At 43.3% G+C, this 21,502-nt stretch overlaps 1 protein-coding gene and 1 pseudogene across 3 annotated transcripts in view; one reads left to right on the top strand and one right to left on the bottom strand.

The window, feature by feature from the left end:
- LOC147797195 (uncharacterized) overlaps positions 1–9,842 on the bottom strand; it is a 35,022-nt gene extending 25,180 nt beyond the window's left edge. For both annotated transcript variants that reach the window (XM_087143904.1, XM_087143903.1), the window contains exon 1: positions 9,710–9,842. In XM_087143904.1, coding sequence (XP_087000030.1) covers positions 9,710–9,842 — 133 coding nt within the window. The remainder of the gene's footprint in view (positions 1–9,709) is intronic.
- A 62-nt stretch (positions 9,843–9,904) lies between these two features.
- On the top strand, positions 9,905–14,104 carry LOC110990763 (extracellular tyrosine-protein kinase PKDCC-like; annotated as a pseudogene). The gene is made up of 5 exons (XR_015427325.1): positions 9,905–10,043; positions 10,667–11,211; positions 11,514–11,642; positions 12,276–12,489; positions 13,503–14,104. The product of XR_015427325.1 is annotated as an extracellular tyrosine-protein kinase PKDCC-like (transcript).
- The last annotated feature ends 7,398 nt before the right edge of the window (positions 14,105–21,502 follow it).

Below are 21,502 nucleotides of genomic sequence, written 5' to 3' on the forward strand. Positions count from 1 at the left end.
GGCTGGGAGTCAGAGCTAGTGTAATGTCAAGAAGTGCCGCGAGCTCTTCTGCATTTCAGTTTTGGGAAGTCAAATTTCTTGGCAACTCTCTGCCCCTATGGCCTTTTCTTGGGCTGTATGTGGAGGTTCATTTTAGAAAGATGATGGGATGATAACCCGTCCAACAGTCTAAACGACACACCGCCTTGGTAACCCGCACGTCTGGCCTGTCCTTTGCCCTAGCGATGATGTAGTCAATGAGATGCCAATGCCTAGAACGGGTGCATCTATGACCTCTTGTTGAGGCTATAAGGCGGAACATAGTGTTGGTGGCAGATTGTGATTGTGTTGTGTTTGGCACAGATCCTAAGCAGGAGGAAGCCGTTGCTGTTGCATTTCCCTCCGTTTTTACGATGACTCTGTCCCAGGACTGGTGGTCTGTACCAATACGGGCATCGAGGTCACCAAGGACGATGAGCTAGTCTGACTGTGGTACAGTAGAAGTAAGAGTCTCTAGTCCTGCGTAGAACTTGTCCTTGGTTTCTTCGGGATTAGTCATCGCGGAGTAGGAGCGTATGGGCACTGATAAATGTGGCGCTACTCCCCTGCCCAGGGGGAGTTGCATTTTATTAAGGGGGTCACTGAGACCTTCTGGAATGCTGGCTAGTTTCTTCAGATGTTGGGTTTTGATGGCAAAGCCACGCGGGCCTCACGTACGTCGCTCTTCACAACCTCATTCATTCCAGTTAAAAAAGGGTATAGTCGTCAATCTCTGTCAGCTGGCCTTTGTCTGGAAAGCAGGGTTTACTTAGACATGCGATGTCGACTTTGTAAAGGGCTAGTCTCTGGCCACAAGAGAAGTCTTTTCTCTGGTCTTTCTGCCTTGGTTTAGATATTCCAAGATGCTAGAAGGAGTACCAACAATTTCTTTCCTTTCTGATTTCGACCACATGAAAGGGATCCCGCCAGACGCGGTATGCTGGCCAGGTTGTAGTGAGGCAGGCTATTTTAGAGCACCTTTACCAGCCCCGTCCTCAAGCTGGAAGGCAAGCAGAGTGATCCTAAATAGGGCTTCCTGGTCACTCAGGGGGGCTGCCGAACTCCACTTCTGCTTCGGGGTCCAGTAGAGAGCGACCTGATATCCTGAGCCGCCGTGTGCAGGTTTGCGACTACAGCTCCCAGTGTGTATCCGCACCTACTGCTTCGCCGCTCGCCCATCGCCATAGGGCGTGGAAGGGGTGGGTGGGTTGATGTCGTGACTTGCGCGTGAGTTGGATTTACGCAAAGTCGGTCTCACTCTCTCGTCCTGTCGCGTCCGGGTTCAGTGGCAAGACAGGGTCAAGACAGCTGGGAACGTGCACGGCAGGATGCCGGGGCTGCCGGAAAGTGACAAGTATGCCAGCAAACCGCCTCAGGGGCTCACTCCGGATTATCTGTAGAGGTTAACTCCTTTAGCCTTTGATTCTCCCGACCCATCCACAAGGCAGTGGAACTATTCGCCTAGCTGGAGATCTGATTCGTGGACACCAGGCGCGTGTCCCGCACGCCGGTGTGCCTGAATGCTGCACGTTAATAAAATTCGTTTTACCCATCTTCAGGTGACTTTTCCTAAATATAACTGGAGGAAGACAGAGGTGAAATTTCAATATTCAAAAAATTATCGTACGCGATAGGACGAACAACGTAAAATTCCCACAGGCCGACCGCGGAAAGGTTCCGGAAACTCGCTGCTTGACCTTTTACTTTCAGGCTCTACCCGCTTCGTAAGTGACTTCGTCACAAAGGTGGGCGCGCCACGATTTGCAGGCTCCTGTTGGGCGATCGCTGAAGTTGCGTGCTAACTTCCGGTTCCATGGTTCCACGTATAAACGGCAGTCAGCGTACAGTACTATCATTGTATTTAACTCTATATGTGCGGTGCATATGCAGTGGGCGTCGTTTTAACTGAAGTGACGAAACACTTTCGAACTGGACAGTGTTTAATAGCGGGAGTCAGCTTCTGTAAGCTCAACACCATGGGCTGCTTGCACGTTCCTTCACTAGCCCCTGGTCGTATAGAACACAAAAATAACGCTGACTGGCTATTTAGGATGAATATACATAACGTAAAGTGAATCGCACACACGTATTTCTCTTTTAAGCTACACTCTCGTGCCCTCCTACCCTCGTGCATGCCACACATACATAAATCTGCATTACGCGCAAACAAATTTTATCACAGTTCTAATTTAAATCTCCCAAATATGGGATATTTAAATTTTACAACACCAGGGGTTAGATCGCGCAAGGCATGGTGGGAACCAACATGGCGCGGCAAGATTGTACCCATGGGAACGAGGTTCATTGTTGTTTAGCAGCGGAAAATCTGTAAGCAAATGCCCATGCAGTACATTTTCAATGGGTCGCCCCCGCGCTTTTTGCCCCATAAACAATATGACCATTTATTTGCATGCACGCATAATTATAATTGAAGTTAAAATCTCATCCAACTAATACGCAGTGCCCTCATTATAAAAGACCAGAATGTTATTCCTTAGTCGTCGAGCATTTTATCAGAAACGCTTGAAGAGGAAGGCAAAAACTAGTTTTTGGTCCTCAAAATATTGGAAACCAAGCTGGAAATGATATATATTACTGCGGGAACGACACTTTACAAGTCTGCTAACCATATATCACCGCGCTGCTCAACAACGCTCACCGCACTGCGTAATATGGCCTTAATAGTACACCATATCCGCTTTCACGTTCTCAAAATTGTTATATAGTACTAAGACTTCAAGTGTGGCATTTGGCGTATGGTATTACTGGTACCAACCTCAGATAAAATCTGAACCCGTGTTCAAAGCTGATTTGGGCAGTTTTCCAATACTCAACTTCAGCTCCGTTCAGGCTTCAACTTTTTTTGTACTACCTGACTTTGAAGCTGTACGCGCACTAATTAGTCTAATAGTGCCATAAAACATCATATAAGAAGCAAGAGAGCAAAAAACTAACGTAATCCATTTTGATTTCAACACTTCAGGCCCACAATCGGGGATTGGTTTCGGGGACGAAGCCTGAGACGGAGACAAAGTTGAGTATTGGAAAAAGGCCTTGGCTACGTCACGTCTATTGTCAGCAAAGGTTTCATACATCGGAGAAGAGGACACCGAAAGTTGCTGAAAAAAACATGTCTCAGAAAAAAATCATTTCAGCATTGCAAGATGTCTCAGAAAAAAATCATTGCAGCATTGGCAACATGTAAAGTGTTGCTGCAATAATTTTTGAGCTTTTTCGCTTTTTTGTTACAAGGAAGACAATTCTTACATTTCTTTCTATGAGAGGAAAGGGAAAGGTTAAGCTTTATCAAAGGACACACCGCTTGAAATGCACAAACGGGTTAAAAACTTTTTTTGCGGACATGAATCGACTCTATTTAATCAGCTTCTATTTTGTCGACATATCAAGGAATCGAAATGACCCTACAGTATAATATTGGGGCAGTTGTGAACAGAATTGAACAGTGTGTAGAATCGAATCAAAGTAGGTATTCATCCGTGAATGTCGTGTACCCAGTGTACATGTACATACATGTACAGTACGAGTATTACGAAGAGCACAGTCGACTATCTACGTAGTACGTGTACCTTCTGCTTGCAGATATTACTCATGCAGCTGGTATGGTATGGTACTTCACGGTAATAATGATGTCATAGTACGTGGACTGGACCGTGAGGCGGACCGTGACCGTGCCAGCACTCAGCAGCTATTTGATGAATATGAATGATTACATGTAGCCTACATGTACATGCCATAGTACCGTATTTGTATGTACTCAGTCGATGTGGGGAAAGATTCCGGTAAAACATGAACAAATTGAGCAGGTGAGATTAGGCCTAGCAGTACTAGTACTTTTAGTAGTACTGACATAACTGAGTGGGGCCTGGCGTACGTCTCCAACTCCAAGTTCAACTGACGAAAGTACGAGCGTAGGCCTGTTACGCCCCAACTATAGCGTAAGTCCCAACTATAGTTGGGACAGTCCCAAATGTAGTGCTGCAGTTGGGCTGGCCCAACTATTGTTGACCAATGTCTGGGGGAAATGTCTCAACATTATCTAAGTCAATGTGTCTCACACTTGACACAATTCATCAAAAATGTGGCACTTAGCCCTATGACCAATGACATGACATTTCATGTCATTTGTAAACAATATGACTTTGGCATATGCTGGGCACATCATGCACACAGGACCTCTCTGCTGTAGTTGGGCCGGCCCAACTGTAACACTCTAGTTGGGACGGGCTCAACTATAGTTGGGACTGATGCAATAGTTGGGGCGTAACAGGCCTACACCTGACTGGAAATGACTAGATACTAACCCGTGAAACCTGGTCTGCTATTTTTCTCAAGACTCTTAGAGGGATCATGCTTGGACTCTGTTTCTGCATCAATTGAAAAAGGAAATCCCAAACACAATGATAAAATTAGAAAATGAATAGCATAAATGGGTCGGATTCGAACCAGGGTCTATAGATCTGTAGTTCAAATCACTACCAACTAAGCTATCGAAGCGACGTAATGAATTCGCGTTTTTGAAATGTCTTAAATGGTGTATTGCATTGTCCCCTCTTCATGAATCATTTGTCACCCCAGCTACTGAAAAAAGTAGCGCACCAGGTTTCACGAGCTAGTATTAAGTCGCTTTCCACTTTGACTTGAGTTGAGCCTAGCGCTAGGCCAATGTACTACTATAGTATTAGGCCTACTAGCTATAACGCTAGGCCTATGTCATGGGATCAGGTGAACTTGGGTCCGAGTTGACTGGAAACCGATGTCGTAATCCTACCTACCGTGCCTACCCTACATGCCTACTACCCTAACTAAGGCTGCTGAAAGTTGATTTCATGGTTCTCGTCACTGCCCGAATGGAATTTTCAGCCTGCATCAAAAAGTTCATCTTTTTCCTGATGTGCCTAAAGCCACATCTGATTTCACAGTTCTCCTCACGTCAGCACCCACGTGCAAATTTGGCCCACATCAAAAAAGTTCACCCTTCATTTTTTTAAAAAACAGCGTCAAGATTATGAAGATCGTCAGTCTAAAAACTGAACACTAGCACTATTGTATTGAATTGACATCTTTGCCAATACGTCAAATGCACTTGTTTTGGAAATGCATTTATTTGTACAAATTGGTCACAGTTGTGTGTCTTTGTACGTATAGAATGCAATGATAAATTGAGGGAGTAGAGGCATTTTTTTGAAAAACACATGTACGTGTGGTACGCCAGTCCGCGTACATTTGAGTCACCAACAGAAAAAAGGGAAGAGTCAATTTTGATAGACAATCAGCGCGCTGTTGCTGGAATGGGCTAAAACAGATTTTGCATATGATGGCGCTTGGTGCGTGGCAGGAAACTGGCACATTGCATGCGCCCGAGGTGATATGCATCAGTTGGCAGCAGTTGAAATCGACACTGTTCAAATACCACATCCGGATTTGCTTTGGATCATCCAATGAAGTGGTACCGCGAGTTTTCCAAAGCCACAGTGATTCTTGCCGTCGACTCATGCATTAAAAAGGAATGTATGTCTTTTTTTGTCAATAAATTACAGTTGTTTGTCCTGTTGACTTTTAAAATTCTATTCTCTATGCAATTCAAATCCTTTTTCACAGTCAAGACAAGAGCCTTTGAAATGAGTTCAACCTTTATGCACACTGTGAGTGTGATGAACTTTAAGGAAAATTCCTTGTCAAATTTCTGGAGAAATTTGCTGATGAAAGATGATGAAAAACCCTCATCACTTTTCCAGGAGTGGCTGACGAGCACCTTGTGATCAACTTTCATTGGCCTAACGTGGCACGGTTCCAAACGTCGTGGCATACTCCCAGAACTGGGAGGTACACTCTACACGGGACAGTGGAGGGGGGGGGCTTGATGTTTTCATACCAGCAGAATCCCTGTCAAAGGTTAGAAAAATTGGCAAAGATCAAAGTGTCTGGGGAGAAAAATGTTCTCTTGTCGTGCCTGTTAGGGTATTGCATACAACTTAATACTGTATGTTCGAAGGGCAGGATATGTATGTAATAGGAACCAGTCTTCTGTTCAATTCGGACATGATTGTTTGTTAAAGAAAGGCAAGAACGTAAGTAAAAGGTCTGAATTTTGCCCCAAATACCGCATAGACAATCAAACCATCGCGGCCATAGGTTAATGAGTTATTTTTTAGTCATGTTAGTGTGGATGGCTTTTGGGGGAAAGATTTGATTGAAAATGCAGCTTTAGACAGAGTAAACGGGCACATTCAGAATCCCATAGTGTTACAAAGCAATGTAAAGTTGCATCTGTGAGGCACGCAGTGAGTGCCTCACAATTCTGGAATTACATGTATGTTGATACTAGGCCCTCTCAAGTTTCCTTTGAGATTACTTTTATCAACCTTGGTGTCAACCTGCTTGCAGCAGTGCTTGCTTGTCATTTCCGATATCGGAAAGATTGCGAGAAGAAAACGTTAGTATCACACGTAGGATGTGGGCCAATTCCTAGAATGAGAAATTTCACACTTTTCCTTCCATGTTTCATGGTATTGTTTGTGTAAACCATTCTTGATAAACCGAGCATAAAGGGTGTGTAGTAAAAAGCCATGCTTTTGTTAATTTTTTTAGTTTAGTGGCAAATTTTTAGCCTAATGTCTGACCGTTATGAAAAGACAAATTGTCCGTTAAACAAGTCGACTCATCCTCAGGCATGTCAGGTGTGTGTGTGTTGTTGGGTACCGGTCAACTCGGTCCCGAGCCAACTTGGTTCCTTATGACTATGAGAAAATGTATGTCGGAGATCATTATTATCAACAGACATTAATTATTTCATTGGGTGGTACATGGTCAGATATAGTCCCTTCGCCCATTTACCACTTCGCTCACAAGATGCCCAGTGACATTGGCAATGTCTGCAGGGCGGTGCGTGATAAAGAATAGCATCTTCGTTGGACTTCAGCTCAGGGTTGAAATAAAATTTCTGTTTACAGTTTGGAAGAATCGGGGAGAAAGGAAAAGATTTCTGTCTTTGCTTTTCACGTACGGTATCAGATTGAAAAAACTGTTATCGATTTCCAGTCTTTTTATATGTCCATTGATAATTGGATTTGTATCAGTTCTTGTAAAATGAAACAATTCGATGCTAAATGTAGTTTGTAATTTTGAATGATTTTAAACACGTACATGTATTTTCTACTGTGTGTTATTTCCTGTTTGTTATATGCATTATGTGTAACTAATGTAATTCATGAACATGTATGTAATTCGGATTTGCGCTGCGAGTCATGATAATTTGATGTATTAAACCATGAAAGGCTTCCCTTTCAAACGATGTTGCGTCTCTTTCATCATCGGTTTCTTTATTACTGAACGTAATAAAAGTGAAGACCAAAAATTATATATAATGAAGCCTGAAAGATTCTAGTCTATTAACGCCTTGCTTGAAAAGTAGCCTTCCCAGTTGCAACCCCTAAATGGGACCGAGTTGATTTTGGACGGATTTGAATTGGGACCGAGTTGATTTGGGACCGAGATAACTTGGGACCGAGTTGACTTGGGACCAAGTTGACTTGTTGCATATTGAATATTGTCATCATCTCTTTGAGTGGCATCCTCTAATTTGTATTGTTGTTTTCTCCCCCTATATCGATAGTTTAGCCTGAAATGTTTTATTTTTGTACAAGGAAATTTGTAGTAAAATAACATGATTGTGACCCAGTAGAACTTTTCACCGCAAGATAGCAAGATAGAAAGGAGCATTGGCCCTTTTTTTTAATGTAAAAGCTGTACTGGTACATCAAGATTTAAAAACTAAAAGTGACCTACATCTGACTTTGGAAATTTTATCAAGCGATACATCTTTTCCCTAAAAAGTACATTATTGCATACAATCTATGTGCCTTTTGCCCGTTCTTTGTACAGTGGGATTTCATTTTGGTTTCCCAGTGTAATTGAGTTTTTTGAAGGAGATTTGATTTTTCAACTGTCATTGTGCTTGGTTTTTTTGGCATCGACTTCTTGTGTTGAAAACAAAATTATTAAAATGTAAGACAGATAATTGAACTGGTTATAATAACAAGTAAACTACCGTACTGTAGATAGGTTTGCGGTAGCACCATGGATATATATCGCTTTTTACCATATGGGGTTCTGAAAAGAACCGGTGGTACTCAACGTTTCGGACAGTACATGTATGCTCTGTCCATCATCATTATAGCAAAATTTTCCAAATATTATCGTGATTTTAATATCACACCCCCACCATGAAATATCAGGAACAGAAAAAAGGAGAAAATACTTGTAACTAAGCCATATTTAGATCTATGGATACATACGCATGGCAGAACCCATTTTCAAAACTACATGTGTTTGTACACATGTACATCCAGGTGGTTCTGTGTACATGTATATGTATGTGAGCATGTACATGTATTTGTAGATATACCGGTACATGTACATGTAGCGGCAGATGCCTTTTGTCCTGTTGCAGCGTACGTGATGCGTTCATCCCTAAGCCAGTTTCTCCACACATTTTTATGCAAATTTGTGGGCTAGAATCTGTTTGTGTTGTTCTGTTCAAAGAGAAATGCTTCCCTCAGATTTTTCAAGGAATTTCTTCCTCACCACTTCCAGAGAAGACATGTACATGTACTAAGTTTCTTGTCCAAAATAAACAGAGCGTCTGAAATACGTGTAAATTATGTGTAAAAATGAAAGGGGGCCTCCATGTACGCGTACATGTTGGGAGAAGTGTGAGAAATTAAGGGGAAAATTGTCTAAACTGTTCAGGCCATGTCACGTGAGAAATATTGTGTAGGATTATATATCACTATGAATTTGAACACCGTGAATTCGTTGTGAATTCGCAGTTTCACCGTGAAAAAATTTTTTTCACGGCGATTTCACGGTCGTTTACCATGTGAAAATACGGTGAAAATGCTCCTGGTCGTGACCTCCTGAGGACACCTTGAGGTGAGACAAAAAGCCGTGCAAATGCCGTGAGCCCTCTGAAGGAGTCCTCCCCTGCGGTTTGGTTAATCTAATAAACACTTTACGACCAATTAGCTTATGCCATTAGCCAGGCCTCATAATAGGGCCAGTGAAACCGCAAACCGCCCACTGTTTATAAAGTTACCAGGCACTTAACTGTGTGCTGCCCATGCCCACCACCCATCCTTGCTCAAGGCCACGATCAAATAGGTTGGTGTACAGTAAATGTGCTTGTGCAATGTACATGTACTGTACATACAACTTGTGGCCGGAAAATGGTCACAGTGCAGATACAGTAGATTACTGTTCCAGCGCTCCCTGATACAACGCTCTATACCATACTTACTATACCGATCTAACGCTCTATTTTCATTTCCCCAACTGCACGCCCATTCACTGTGTATTTTTTATGTGGTTGCTTGTAGTGCTCCCGTTTACAAAGCTTTTTGGGATATAACGCTCAGACTTTTCGGTTACAGCGCTCTTTACCTTGAAAAATCGGATTCTTTGAAAATCAATCCATCTTCACAAGGCCGCCACGATTGGCTGGCCAGGCCTGGACAAGTTTCTTATACCAGAAAGAAAGACAGGAAAAGGGACAGTCGAGTATTCATTCCAGAACGATGGTAAAACCTGCCCATGGAGGATTAAAGTCCTCCTTCCTAAATGCCCACGCATCGCGCCTAGCGATTGCAACGGCGGAAGGAGGCTTGATGCTTACCCCGTTGCGCGAGGTTGCAACCCGTAGAATCACCTGTACACGAAAAGTCATTGCCTGCTATGATTATAAATGTTACTCGATAAACATGTAGACATGTCTGTATTCTAATATTCAGTCGGACAGTTTGTGTCATTGATCATGGGCAGGTTAGGTCGGCATGTGTGTGCTTAGAGCTTGCACGGCACGACCTTCGTACTACAAACAAACCGTGCATTATTACGACCTCACTCTTCCTGAAGAACACAACGACCTATCCTGTTTGCGGCATATTGAGGGTAAAATGGCCATGGAGTGCACGTCCGTTTTCAGTTCTTTGAAATGACAAAGGAATGTGGTGAGTGCATATTTGTTTTTTACGTGTATGTTTTTTTAGTATACTGCCTCTCCACTGTAGAATAGGCCTGGTGTGCGTGACTCTTTGGAACATATGTTGACCACCCTCGAAATTCCCTCAACTTGCCACAGCTTTGTACATTTCGGTTATCCTATGCATCCTGAACTCAATCAGAAAGGTACCCGTTTCGGAATAAAAATGTTGGTCGTTGATTTTTGGTGATGCAGCGCTCAGATTGACCTGCATAATGGTGACATTGGAGCAAGGATGACCCAAACTCTTTACACGTTGGCTACTGTAAAATTCCCCAAAAGGGTGGTTCGCCTTTGCAAGTTTCCTTTATCTGGAAACAAGCCAGTGATGTGCCCAATGGCCGTATTTAAATTCCACCTGGTGATGACGGCAAATGGTGGCAGAACCACCTACATGTATTGGTAAAATAAGTTGCAGTTAAAAGATGAACTTAAGAGGCTTATTCTTCAGAGGAAAGTCGGAACCGAGGGATCGAAGCGTTTGGTCGGTGAAATTATTCTTTAAAACTGCGAATTGTAATACAAATACAGTGTTTAGTTAATGTGCACAGGTCTTTTTTCCCAGTCTGATATAAATTTCTTTCTTTCCAGATCTGATATCAGTATAATATGAAGTTTCCTGGTAGACAGTGTGGTCAAATAGTACTAACAGGAAGTGCAATTGGACTAACACTACTACCCTTAGTATTCATTGTGCACGAACTGACCGTCTCTGTCTACCAGACAAAGACCCGCCACAAAGAGCCTCGCGGGGGGAGATCCCCGTCATACTGCGGCCGGACCGCCGCGCGTTGGATTGGCGAGAGGAGCTGCTGCGACAACTCAAGTCGGACCTTCTTGACGAGATCAACGGCATCCGCAGCGGGTCTCTCCCCGAGCTTCTCGCGTGTCACAACATCGACACGATCGACAAGAAGGAGCACCTGGGTAGGGGCGTGACCAAGGAAGTCTATCGCGGGGTGTACCGGGGTCGATCCGTCGCCCTGAAGATGGTCACCGACAAAGTGGAGGACATCAAGGCCTGCCGCCGCCGAAACAAGTACAAAAGGAAGTCTGACTGCTACGTCTACGCCAATTACAAACTGGTGAAGGAGATGGCACTGACAATGCAATTAAATCATCCAAACATAGTGAAGGTACACGTATGCAGATTAGATCCGTCACTGACGATGACAGCACAGCGACAACATTGGACAACGGCAGTTGTCATTGACGTGCACTATACTTAAAAAAAAGCCTCTGACTGAAGCAAAAATTAACTTTACAAATATTTCTATAAGTAGGAAAAGAGCAGGTATATTTTAAGAAGTAAGCTTGTTGGAGAAATGTTATGAAGAAAATTATCTGAGAAGCTAGGCCTATCACCATATAGATATTTAGACTTTGAGTCCAGGCTTTACGTTTTCCCGACACTACCACGGTTTAATTGTGTTCCTAGGGCCTGGGTATATGTATCCGGAGTAACGACACAGCAATGGGAAGTCGTGGAGTGATATCGGTGTATGAGATTGGGGAGAGGACAGCTGGAAGCATCTTGAGGCTGTTACCATGGGATAAACGTCTAGATGTAAGTTGCCTCGCAGGTTGGCGTTTGTTACTTTGTAACAAGTAAACTGTTGGCTAAGCAGTAATTAGATTCCTTCAGCTGTAAGCAAATTTCTGCATTGCAGCATGCAGCTCACTGTGGTCCTTGGGTATACAAATCAAGATGTGAGCATCAATGTTTTGGTCTGAGCTTGAGGCAAGGAGGATCTTCGCTCAAGGGCAATTAATCCCTTCCCTCGTTTTCCTGAATCACATTGCAAGCAATTAGCGAATTTCAAGAATTGAAAGTCTGGATGTGAGCATTCATTACTAATTCTTGATTCAAAGTGGACTGAGCGACTTAAACAACGAATATACCGAGCGCAATTAACTTACTGGATAACACTACCAACTTTTGAACACAGCTGCGAGTCCAAAATCTTGCTACTGATAGTGTCGTCACTGATCAAGTGCATGCGCATTCAAAGTTGGATTCGATGTCTAGGCCAGTGTATTTCTTCTGAAATTTGTGAGCTCAGGCATTTTAATGGCCTTGAACGAACTGTTTGTTTCCATCCTAAAATATATATATGTATGTCAGAAATCCCTCCTGCACTTTACGATAGGATATTGAGTACCAAGTATTAAATATTTTTTTTAATTTTCATTCTCAAAGATGAGCATCGAGGTGGCCGATCTTCTGCATTACCTGGAGCATTCGCCTTTGGGCTCCCTGGCCGTGTGGGATTTTAAGACCCGCCAGTTTACGCTTGTGCATGGCAGACTCAAGCTTATCGATCTGGATGACGTGTCGGCCCAAGAACTATCATGCCAGAGGCATGCTGATTGCAACGTAAGGGTCGACACCCAATCAGGAAGAAGTAACATAGGTGAGTTGTGGAGCACCGCTCAAAGAACTTAAGGGGCTGAGTGGAATATTTTGACCCGACATTCCTCATTGAAGTTGACAGCCGTCGAGCTTTAAATATCTGATTCCTTAACTAGCCCTGACCCCATTAAATTCATGTTTCAACCTACCTCTAAGTGCACCCACTTTTCGATTCTTATACCTTTAAATTCTCACTTATCCAACCTAATTCTTTACCTAACCTTACCCCACAACTCTCGATTTCTTAACCTGACTTCAACCATACCAAATTCTCTATAGCCCCAACACCATCTACTAACCGAATCTACTCGTTACTCAGTTAGATGCTAGAAAACTACAGATACGTTTGTCAGGACACAAATGCACTGTATCGGCTTTCAGATAAACAGACTTTGCTCATGTTAGAGATGAGTATTATATAAACATTTAATCAAAGTAAAAAGCTGAATTCAACATTCGAACAAATTATGTACAAAACCAACGGCTGCTAGCCGATACAGCCAATAATCCTCACACTAACTCTGTGCATTAACTCTCCCTTTCTCTGAAACCCTTACAAAATCCTGATCTCTGAAAATTTTGATTCAATTTGCTCTCTCTAAAACTACCAGAAAAATTGAATGCTCGTTTCTTACCCTAACCCAGATCATTTCCATTAATTCAAAGGTTAAGCATAACCCAAACCCCACCCCACAGGCGGCACACAGTCTTTCGCCTTACCTTGCTCAAGGCTCCATTTTAAACATTGCACTGTGATAATATCGGAGAAAATGTCGTTGGGGTGGATCCGCGAGGCTCTTTTAGAGAAAACGTTTACATTTTACGTTTGAATAGTGCGTGATCAAAGAAAACTCATATTAATTAACTCTTTAAAAATTAGAGTCACGATGTCTGTCAGGGTGGATCATTCTGATAAGTTTGGTTACACAAACGTACATTTAAAAATCTCAAACGTAATTTGATCTTTAAAAGATACCGATAGAGTTACCTACTATGTGAATGTCTTCTCCACAGTTGACAGCGACACCGGTCTGGTGCCGTGCATCAACTCCACGTGTTACGGACTAAACGCCAAGTTCAACGTAATCAGCGCTGCCAGAGGCCTGTTGGAATCCCTGTTGGACAACGCACCGCCTTTTGTCCAGCACGAGGTTGAAGACATCGTAGGTTTATCCAGCCAGGGAAAGATCCAGGCGAACGAGCTCAGGGAACGCCTGCAGCAGTTGATGTTTTTCACATTCAAACACAATTAGGAGAAACACGAAGAAGATTCAGTTGAAGACGGACACGAGAGCGGCGATTAGGCAGTTAAGAATTCGTGCGTGCCGCGGCCAGGGTCGATCAAACCACGATTGACAAGAAAGACTACATGACCTTCTGGCCGGTGCACATACTTCATGAGAATATATTGTGTAACAGTTTAAGCATGGTGCCATAAAAAGTGGTTTAAGTTATGCCAGCACTGAAATGTAGTTTGTATTCGATCACAGAACTTTAGAAGATTCGACTGAAATTAAATTTGGCATTCTGTCAGAAAGTCGATTATGAACTCACGTGTGACTCAAAAGAAACGCATTTATTATGCATGCTAGTAATAAGAAACCTCCAAAAGCGGCCTACTTGTGCTCAAGTTCAGTCTTTTTAATCAACCTTCAGTGCCAACGTAGACCTTAACGGTGGGTCCATCTGTAAGCACGTTTGTAGTGTGCAACAGCTCACCAGGCCTACGTCCACATGGCCCACATTGGCCACAATGTCCGCAGACGTTTGTGGCCCAGCATGTCCGGCCTGAGTTTATATATATCCGAGGCCTCACATTCGCCGGCCCGTTTACGTTCACGGGCCATCATGCCTTGCCACTGAGCAGGACCAAAGTATCCGGCCAATTTGTCTGTAAGTTCATTATGCCTGGTCAATTTCTTCATTGGGCCCAATGGATATTTCAGTTTCCTCCCATCTCACCCTTAGCCCTTCGAGAGAATGGGCTCAAAAGGCTATGTCCGAGGGCCCACTGGGTTAATCCCATACGTCCAAGGGCCATTGTGTTCGTCCACAATATCCAACGGCTCACTGTGTTCAGTTCATTTCGTTATGACCAAAGGCCCTTAGTTATATTAGCACGCCTATTTTGTCGGCAAGGCGCAGGCTCATGATTCTGCCAGTTTTGGACAAGCTGTGCGTGTCCTATATACACGTACATCTTCAGCAAAAGTTGTGGATTAGGCAATATCCTTATTATTACTATTTGTTCCAACCTACTCTCCCCAAGTGAAGGAAAGTTCGTTTGCCGGCATTAGTCTTGGGCTGGAAGGACAAAGATAATGAACCATTGGAGATCGCACGAGTACCAAATGAATGAGTTGTGGGCGTGAAACGAGAGCTGAGGTAATGTGCAGTTAGTTAAGACATTTATAAACCTCACACATTCTAGTATTTTGCCAGCGTTGGTAAATCGGAATCCATGAGAGCGCCTCGTGTAAATCAGCAATATGTGTTCTTGGATGGGCATTAAGAATCAACCTGGCAAGTTTATTGTGAAGCTTGACAAGTCTCTCACTATTGCTAGAACAACTAGACCACATAACGCTGCAGTAATCAAACAATGGCAAGATCACGGTGGAGCTGAGCATTTTAAAATGTCGGAGTAGGGAGGTAAGGTTTAGCAGAGCGTCTAAGAAGTCCAATGTTTTTAGAGATTTTCTTAGCAATAAAATCAACATGACTAAGAATTGGTAGGAACAGGAATTGAGAATAGCCTGAAATTGGTAAGTTCCAGGCTCAAGTTGCATAAGTTAGTGTTCCTGCTTAAAAAAATGCTCCAAGCTGCATTGGTTTTCAAGACAACCTATTACGACAACGCGAACTTTTCGGCATTATTGGTCTGTGTAACATCCAGGGTAACGCGGCCTATCAAAATTAAGTTAAGGCATGAATTACAGTTCCGAGTCTATTCTCTGACTTAACCTATTTCCCATTGTTATACGAACGTGGAGTCTCGAGTCTATGACACTCTTGCTGTTACGCCTGAGTGCATACCTTTGCTCCATTCATTAACATGCACGGGTTTGGGCCGAGTCAAATATCGAGAGTATTGGTGCAGTCAACACCGTAGCATCAGTGCTGCATACATACTCGCTGCCCTCCCTTTTGCGCCTCGGAGTCATTGTTACACGTTTGTCACATATTGCAGCCAAACCAATCGGACTAACCACCACAGGCCTCTATGAAACTAAGGAATGCTTTATCAACTTCATGAGAGTATTTGTGCAGTCGACACTCGGTGCTGGATATGTACCTGTATTCTCTTCATCTTGCGCCTTGGATTCATTATTATACGTGTGTCATTGCTGCGAAACCTTCCGGACTAAAACCGCCACAGGACTCTATGAAATTGAAGAATGCTATATCAACCTCGTGAAAGTATGGTTACCACTTTTAGAACCACTTTACAATCCACTCAAAATGAGCTTCACTAATTCTTACATGTTCTTATGAATCATTCCGAAATGCCCCTCACTACAGATTGCTATTCACTTGGAGAATGTGCAACTTTGGATTCAAATTACAATGCCAATTTTGGAGTTAAATAATAACATTTAAGAGTTTTTATAAAGCGTAAATTTTCTCCTAAAATTTATTATAGCGCTACAAATATTAGCAATACAAGATAATTTATGGGCTAACTCTTCAAGCAAGATCATTATGTGCTCGGGGAGAAGCGATTCTGACAGATCTGTCACCTCAGGACCGGTATGATCTTGGAACAACTAGAAGATGTGTCGTTCCAATTAAGCTATAATCCAACATTATAACAAAAGAGTGTACAAAACCAGACAACGAGAAGCAGCCAAAAGGCATCAAGTTAATTCCTTATTGAAAGGTGAAGAGAAAATTCAAATCCTAGTTGAAAATTTTGCTTTACAAAGCATTGATCTTGAAAACACGAGGGATACTAACACGAAGAAGATTCAGTTGAAGACGGACACGAGAGCGGCGATTAGGCAGTTAAGAATTCGTGCGTGCCGCGGCCAGGGTCGATCAAACCACGATTGACAAGAAAGACTACATGACCTTCTGGCCGGTGCACATACTTCATGAGAATATATTGTGTAACAGTTTAAGCATGGTGCCATAAAAAGTGGTTTAAGTTATGCCAGCACTGAAATGTAGTTTGTATTCGATCACAGAACTTTAGAAGATTCGACTGAAATTAAATTTGGCATTCTGTCAGAAAGTCGATTATGAACTCACGTGTGACTCAAAAGAAACGCATTTATTATGCATGCTAGTAATAAGAAACCTCCAAAAGCGGCCTACTTGTGCTCAAGTTCAGTCTTTTTAATCAACCTTCAGTGCCAACGTAGACCTTAACGGTGGGTCCATCTGTAAGCACGTTTGTAGTGTGCAACAGCTCACCAGGCCTACGTCCACATGGCCCACATTGGCCACAATGTCCGCAGACGTTTGTGGCCCAGCATGTCCGGCCTGAGTTTATATATATCCGAGGCCTCACATTCGCCGGCCCGTTTACGTTCACGGGCCATCATGCCTTGCCACTGAGCAGGACCAAAGTATCCGGCCAATTTGTCTGTAAGTTCATTATGCCTGGTCAATTTCTTCATTGGGCCCAATGGATATTTCAGTTTCCTCCCATCTCACCCTTAGCCCTTCGAGAGAATGGGCTCAAAAGGCTATGTCCGAGGGCCCACTGGGTTAATCCCATACGTCCAAGGGCCATTGTGTTCGTCCACAATATCCAACGGCTCACTGTGTTCAGTTCATTTCGTTATGACCAAAGGCCCTTAGTTATATTAGCACGCCTATTTTGTCGGCAAGGCGCAGGCTCATGATTCTGCCAGTTTTGGACAAGCTGTGCGTGTCCTATATACACGTACATCTTCAGCAAAAGTTGTGGATTAGGCAATATCCTTATTATTACTATTTGTTCCAACCTACTCTCCCCAAGTGAAGGAAAGTTCGTTTGCCGGCATTAGTCTTGGGCTGGAAGGACAAAGATAATGAACCATTGGAGATCGCACGAGTACCAAATGAATGAGTTGTGGGCGTGAAACGAGAGCTGAGGTAATGTGCAGTTAGTTAAGACATTTATAAACCTCACACATTCTAGTATTTTGCCAGCGTTGGTAAATCGGAATCCATGAGAGCGCCTCGTGTAAATCAGCAATATGTGTTCTTGGATGGGCATTAAGAATCAACCTGGCAAGTTTATTGTGAAGCTTGACAAGTCTCTCACTATTGCTAGAACAACTAGACCACATAACGCTGCAGTAATCAAACAATGGCAAGATCACGGTGGAGCTGAGCATTTTAAAATGTCGGAGTAGGGAGGTAAGGTTTAGCAGAGCGTCTAAGAAGTCCAATGTTTTTAGAGATTTTCTTAGCAATAAAATCAACATGACTAAGAATTGGTAGGAACAGGAATTGAGAATAGCCTGAAATTGGTAAGTTCCAGGCTCAAGTTGCATAAGTTAGTGTTCCTGCTTAAAAAAATGCTCCAAGCTGCATTGGTTTTCAAGACAACCTATTACGACAACGCGAACTTTTCGGCATTATTGGTCTGTGTAACATCCAGGGTAACGCGGCCTATCAAAATTAAGTTAAGGCATGAATTACAGTTCCGAGTCTATTCTCTGACTTAACCTATTTCCCATTGTTATACGAACGTGGAGTCTCGAGTCTATGACACTCTTGCTGTTACGCCTGAGTGCATACCTTTGCTCCATTCATTAACATGCACGGGTTTGGGCCGAGTCAAATATCGAGAGTATTGGTGCAGTCAACACCGTAGCATCAGTGCTGCATACATACTCGCTGCCCTCCCTTTTGCGCCTCGGAGTCATTGTTACACGTTTGTCACATATTGCAGCCAAACCAATCGGACTAACCACCACAGGCCTCTATGAAACTAAGGAATGCTTTATCAACTTCATGAGAGTATTTGTGCAGTCGACACTCGGTGCTGGATATGTACCTGTATTCTCTTCATCTTGCGCCTTGGATTCATTATTATACGTGTGTCATTGCTGCGAAACCTTCCGGACTAAAACCGCCACAGGACTCTATGAAATTGAAGAATGCTATATCAACCTCGTGAAAGTATGGTTACCACTTTTAGAACCACTTTACAATCCACTCAAAATGAGCTTCACTAATTCTTACATGTTCTTATGAATCATTCCGAAATGCCCCTCACTACAGATTGCTATTCACTTGGAGAATGTGCAACTTTGGATTCAAATTACAATGCCAATTTTGGAGTTAAATAATAACATTTAAGAGTTTTTATAAAGCGTAAATTTTCTCCTAAAATTTATTATAGCGCTACAAATATTAGCAATACAAGATAATTTATGGGCTAACTCTTCAAGCAAGATCATTATGTGCTCGGGGAGAAGCGATTCTGACAGATCTGTCACCTCAGGACCGGTATGATCTTGGAACAACTAGAAGATGTGTCGTTCCAATTAAGCTATAATCCAACATTATAACAAAAGAGTGTACAAAACCAGACAACGAGAAGCAGCCAAAAGGCATCAAGTTAATTCCTTATTGAAAGGTGAAGAGAAAATTCAAATCCTAGTTGAAAATTTTGCTTTACAAAGCATTGATCTTGAAAACACGAGGGATACTAACCTTTGTCAATTTTCTATGGAGAAATGCAAACGTACACAAGTAAGATTTGAAGCTTTGCATGGCGGAAGTACATAGGATGTAGGTTTGCGGGTACGCCATGTAAAATTCTCTTTTGGGAAGAGGTGTGGTTCTGAGAAGAATCGGTGAGTGTTTAACTCGACGTTTAGGCCAGTATGCTCTGGCCGTCCTCAGGAGAATGTGTGCTGACTCGAGTGGATGCCGTGTAATAAAGGTTGTCTGGAGTCGGTGAAACGTGATGTGGCTTGGTGGCTTGCTGAGGGTGCACTGGAGCATGCAGGTGTTGGATCCAGTGGAGGATTAAGGATGCAGATTTGGGCGGGAAACTAGTTTAGGCGGGAAACTGGGGATGGGTTGGCTTCGGGTAGAGAGGACCCTAACACCAGGGGATGAGGGGGGCCTGGGTTTCAGGTATAGAGGACCCTACTGCCCGTGTGGTGGTGGTGGTGGTCTTGGGTGCTAGCAGTGGGCGCCAGATGTCGCTCAGCTTGAATCCGATGTCTTGTGGGACGGTGTTGTGCCGGAAGATTTCGATTGCCTCCCAGATTCTTGGGTGCCAACGCTTGATGGGGGCGATGAGTTCTGCGTTGTCCCATTCGATGCGGTGGTCTGATGTGTGTGCATGTTTGACGATTGCTGATTTCTCGTAGTCTCCTCTGCGGTCGTGTGCTCGATGTTCTTGAAGTCTGGTGTGGAGGTTCCTGCCGGTCTCCCCGATGCATACTGGGTCGCATTCACAGGGAATGCGGTAGACACCGGGGCGACTGCTGGGTGTTTGTTTGTCCTTGTGGGTATGAAGCAGGTTCTGTAGTTTGTTGGGCGCTGAGTGAATGACCCGGATGTCGGCTGCCTGAAGGATCCTGCGGAGTTGGTGTGATGTGGGGCCCAGGAAAGGCAAACATAATGTGGAAATGAGGGACTTGGGGGCTTCGGGTAAAGGGGACCCTAACGCCGGAGGTGGCAGGGGGACTTCGGGTATAGGAAACCATATCGTCCCGTTGGTGGGTTTGGAGAGGTTGACGTGTTTGTATCCATTGAGTTGGAGAGCCGTCTTGATGTGCTTGGGTCTATATTAATAAACACTGTATGCTCAGTGCTCGTCTTGACAATAGTCAAGCATACAGTGTTTATTAATATATACGTTGGGTAAGGGCAAAACCCGTTATATAGATTAACATCTCCCCAACGCAAAAATACATTTTGAAAACTGTAGATTTGTAAGACATTAACTGTTGATTCGTGACGAATCTCCAGTTATTGTCTTGCGAATCTATAATTATTGTTGGCAACAATAACTATAGATTCGTAGCTTACGAATCTACAGTTTGCCGTAGATTCGTAAAAATAATCTACACTTTGAATAAAGTAGTGACGTCACAGACATAGTTTAATCATGAATAACCTTTCAACAGCGAGTAAATTTTGAGCAGCTGAATATTTTGAATAATGTTTTTCTTTGTTTTTCTTCGCCTTTGATAACAAGGTTCTGACCTTGGAGATGGCGGCTGAGCAGCAGGTCCTACAATGGGCTCTGACGTTTTTGTCAATTTGTTACGCACATACTTCGATTTATGGTGTAAGCTGCATACCACCGAAGAGAGTTTGTCTTGGAGAATCCACTGGTTCACAGGTCCAGGAGTTTAAGGACACTGTGGTGGAAATCTGGGCAGATTTTGTGTTGGATTTTGAACAACAACATCCAGTGTTTCAACCTTGCACTGTAAGCCATCTCACCCAAGCTACCACGCCTGACCGACCCTATTGTGGCAAGCAGGAGAGGTATTGTGTGGAGACTAACAGCCATTGTTGCTTCCTGTCCATCTTAAGCAAGCACCCTACTCCATGCACAACCTGGCTACACTTCAAAAATCTCTCGAGGACTAAAAACAAGAGTAAGTTTGGAAAGATTCCAGTCCTATACTACCAAAATACAACAGCTTCTTACCACATATTGCTAGCTGTGTCCGGAGACATAGAACTCAACCCAGGGCCTGTGAAGGACCCCTGTGGCAACTGTAGTCGGCCAGTGAAATGCAACCAACGATCTCTTCTTTGTGAAGATTGTAATAAATTTTGGCACCTGAAATGCATCCCCGATGTGTCGATCACGCAATACATGAATCTGATCTCAAGTACCGTTGACTGGTTTTGTCCACATTGTGTCTACAAACTTCCGTTTTCTTCGTGCACTGATACCTCATTCCAGGAATTATTTGACAGTGATCGAACGCTGAATACAGCTTTGGAACCGGATACTGGCTTGAGAGTGCATTTTCCTACACCTCCAGCGAATCGAAACATCTCTGGGCTACTTCTGAACAGTCGCAGCATACGAAATAAGC

Source organism: Acanthaster planci, linkage group LG12, assembly GCF_054643075.1.
Source record: "Acanthaster planci isolate LZ-2023a linkage group LG12, COTS_SCS, whole genome shotgun sequence".
NCBI classification, from domain to species: Eukaryota; Metazoa; Echinodermata; class Asteroidea; order Valvatida; family Acanthasteridae; genus Acanthaster; species Acanthaster planci.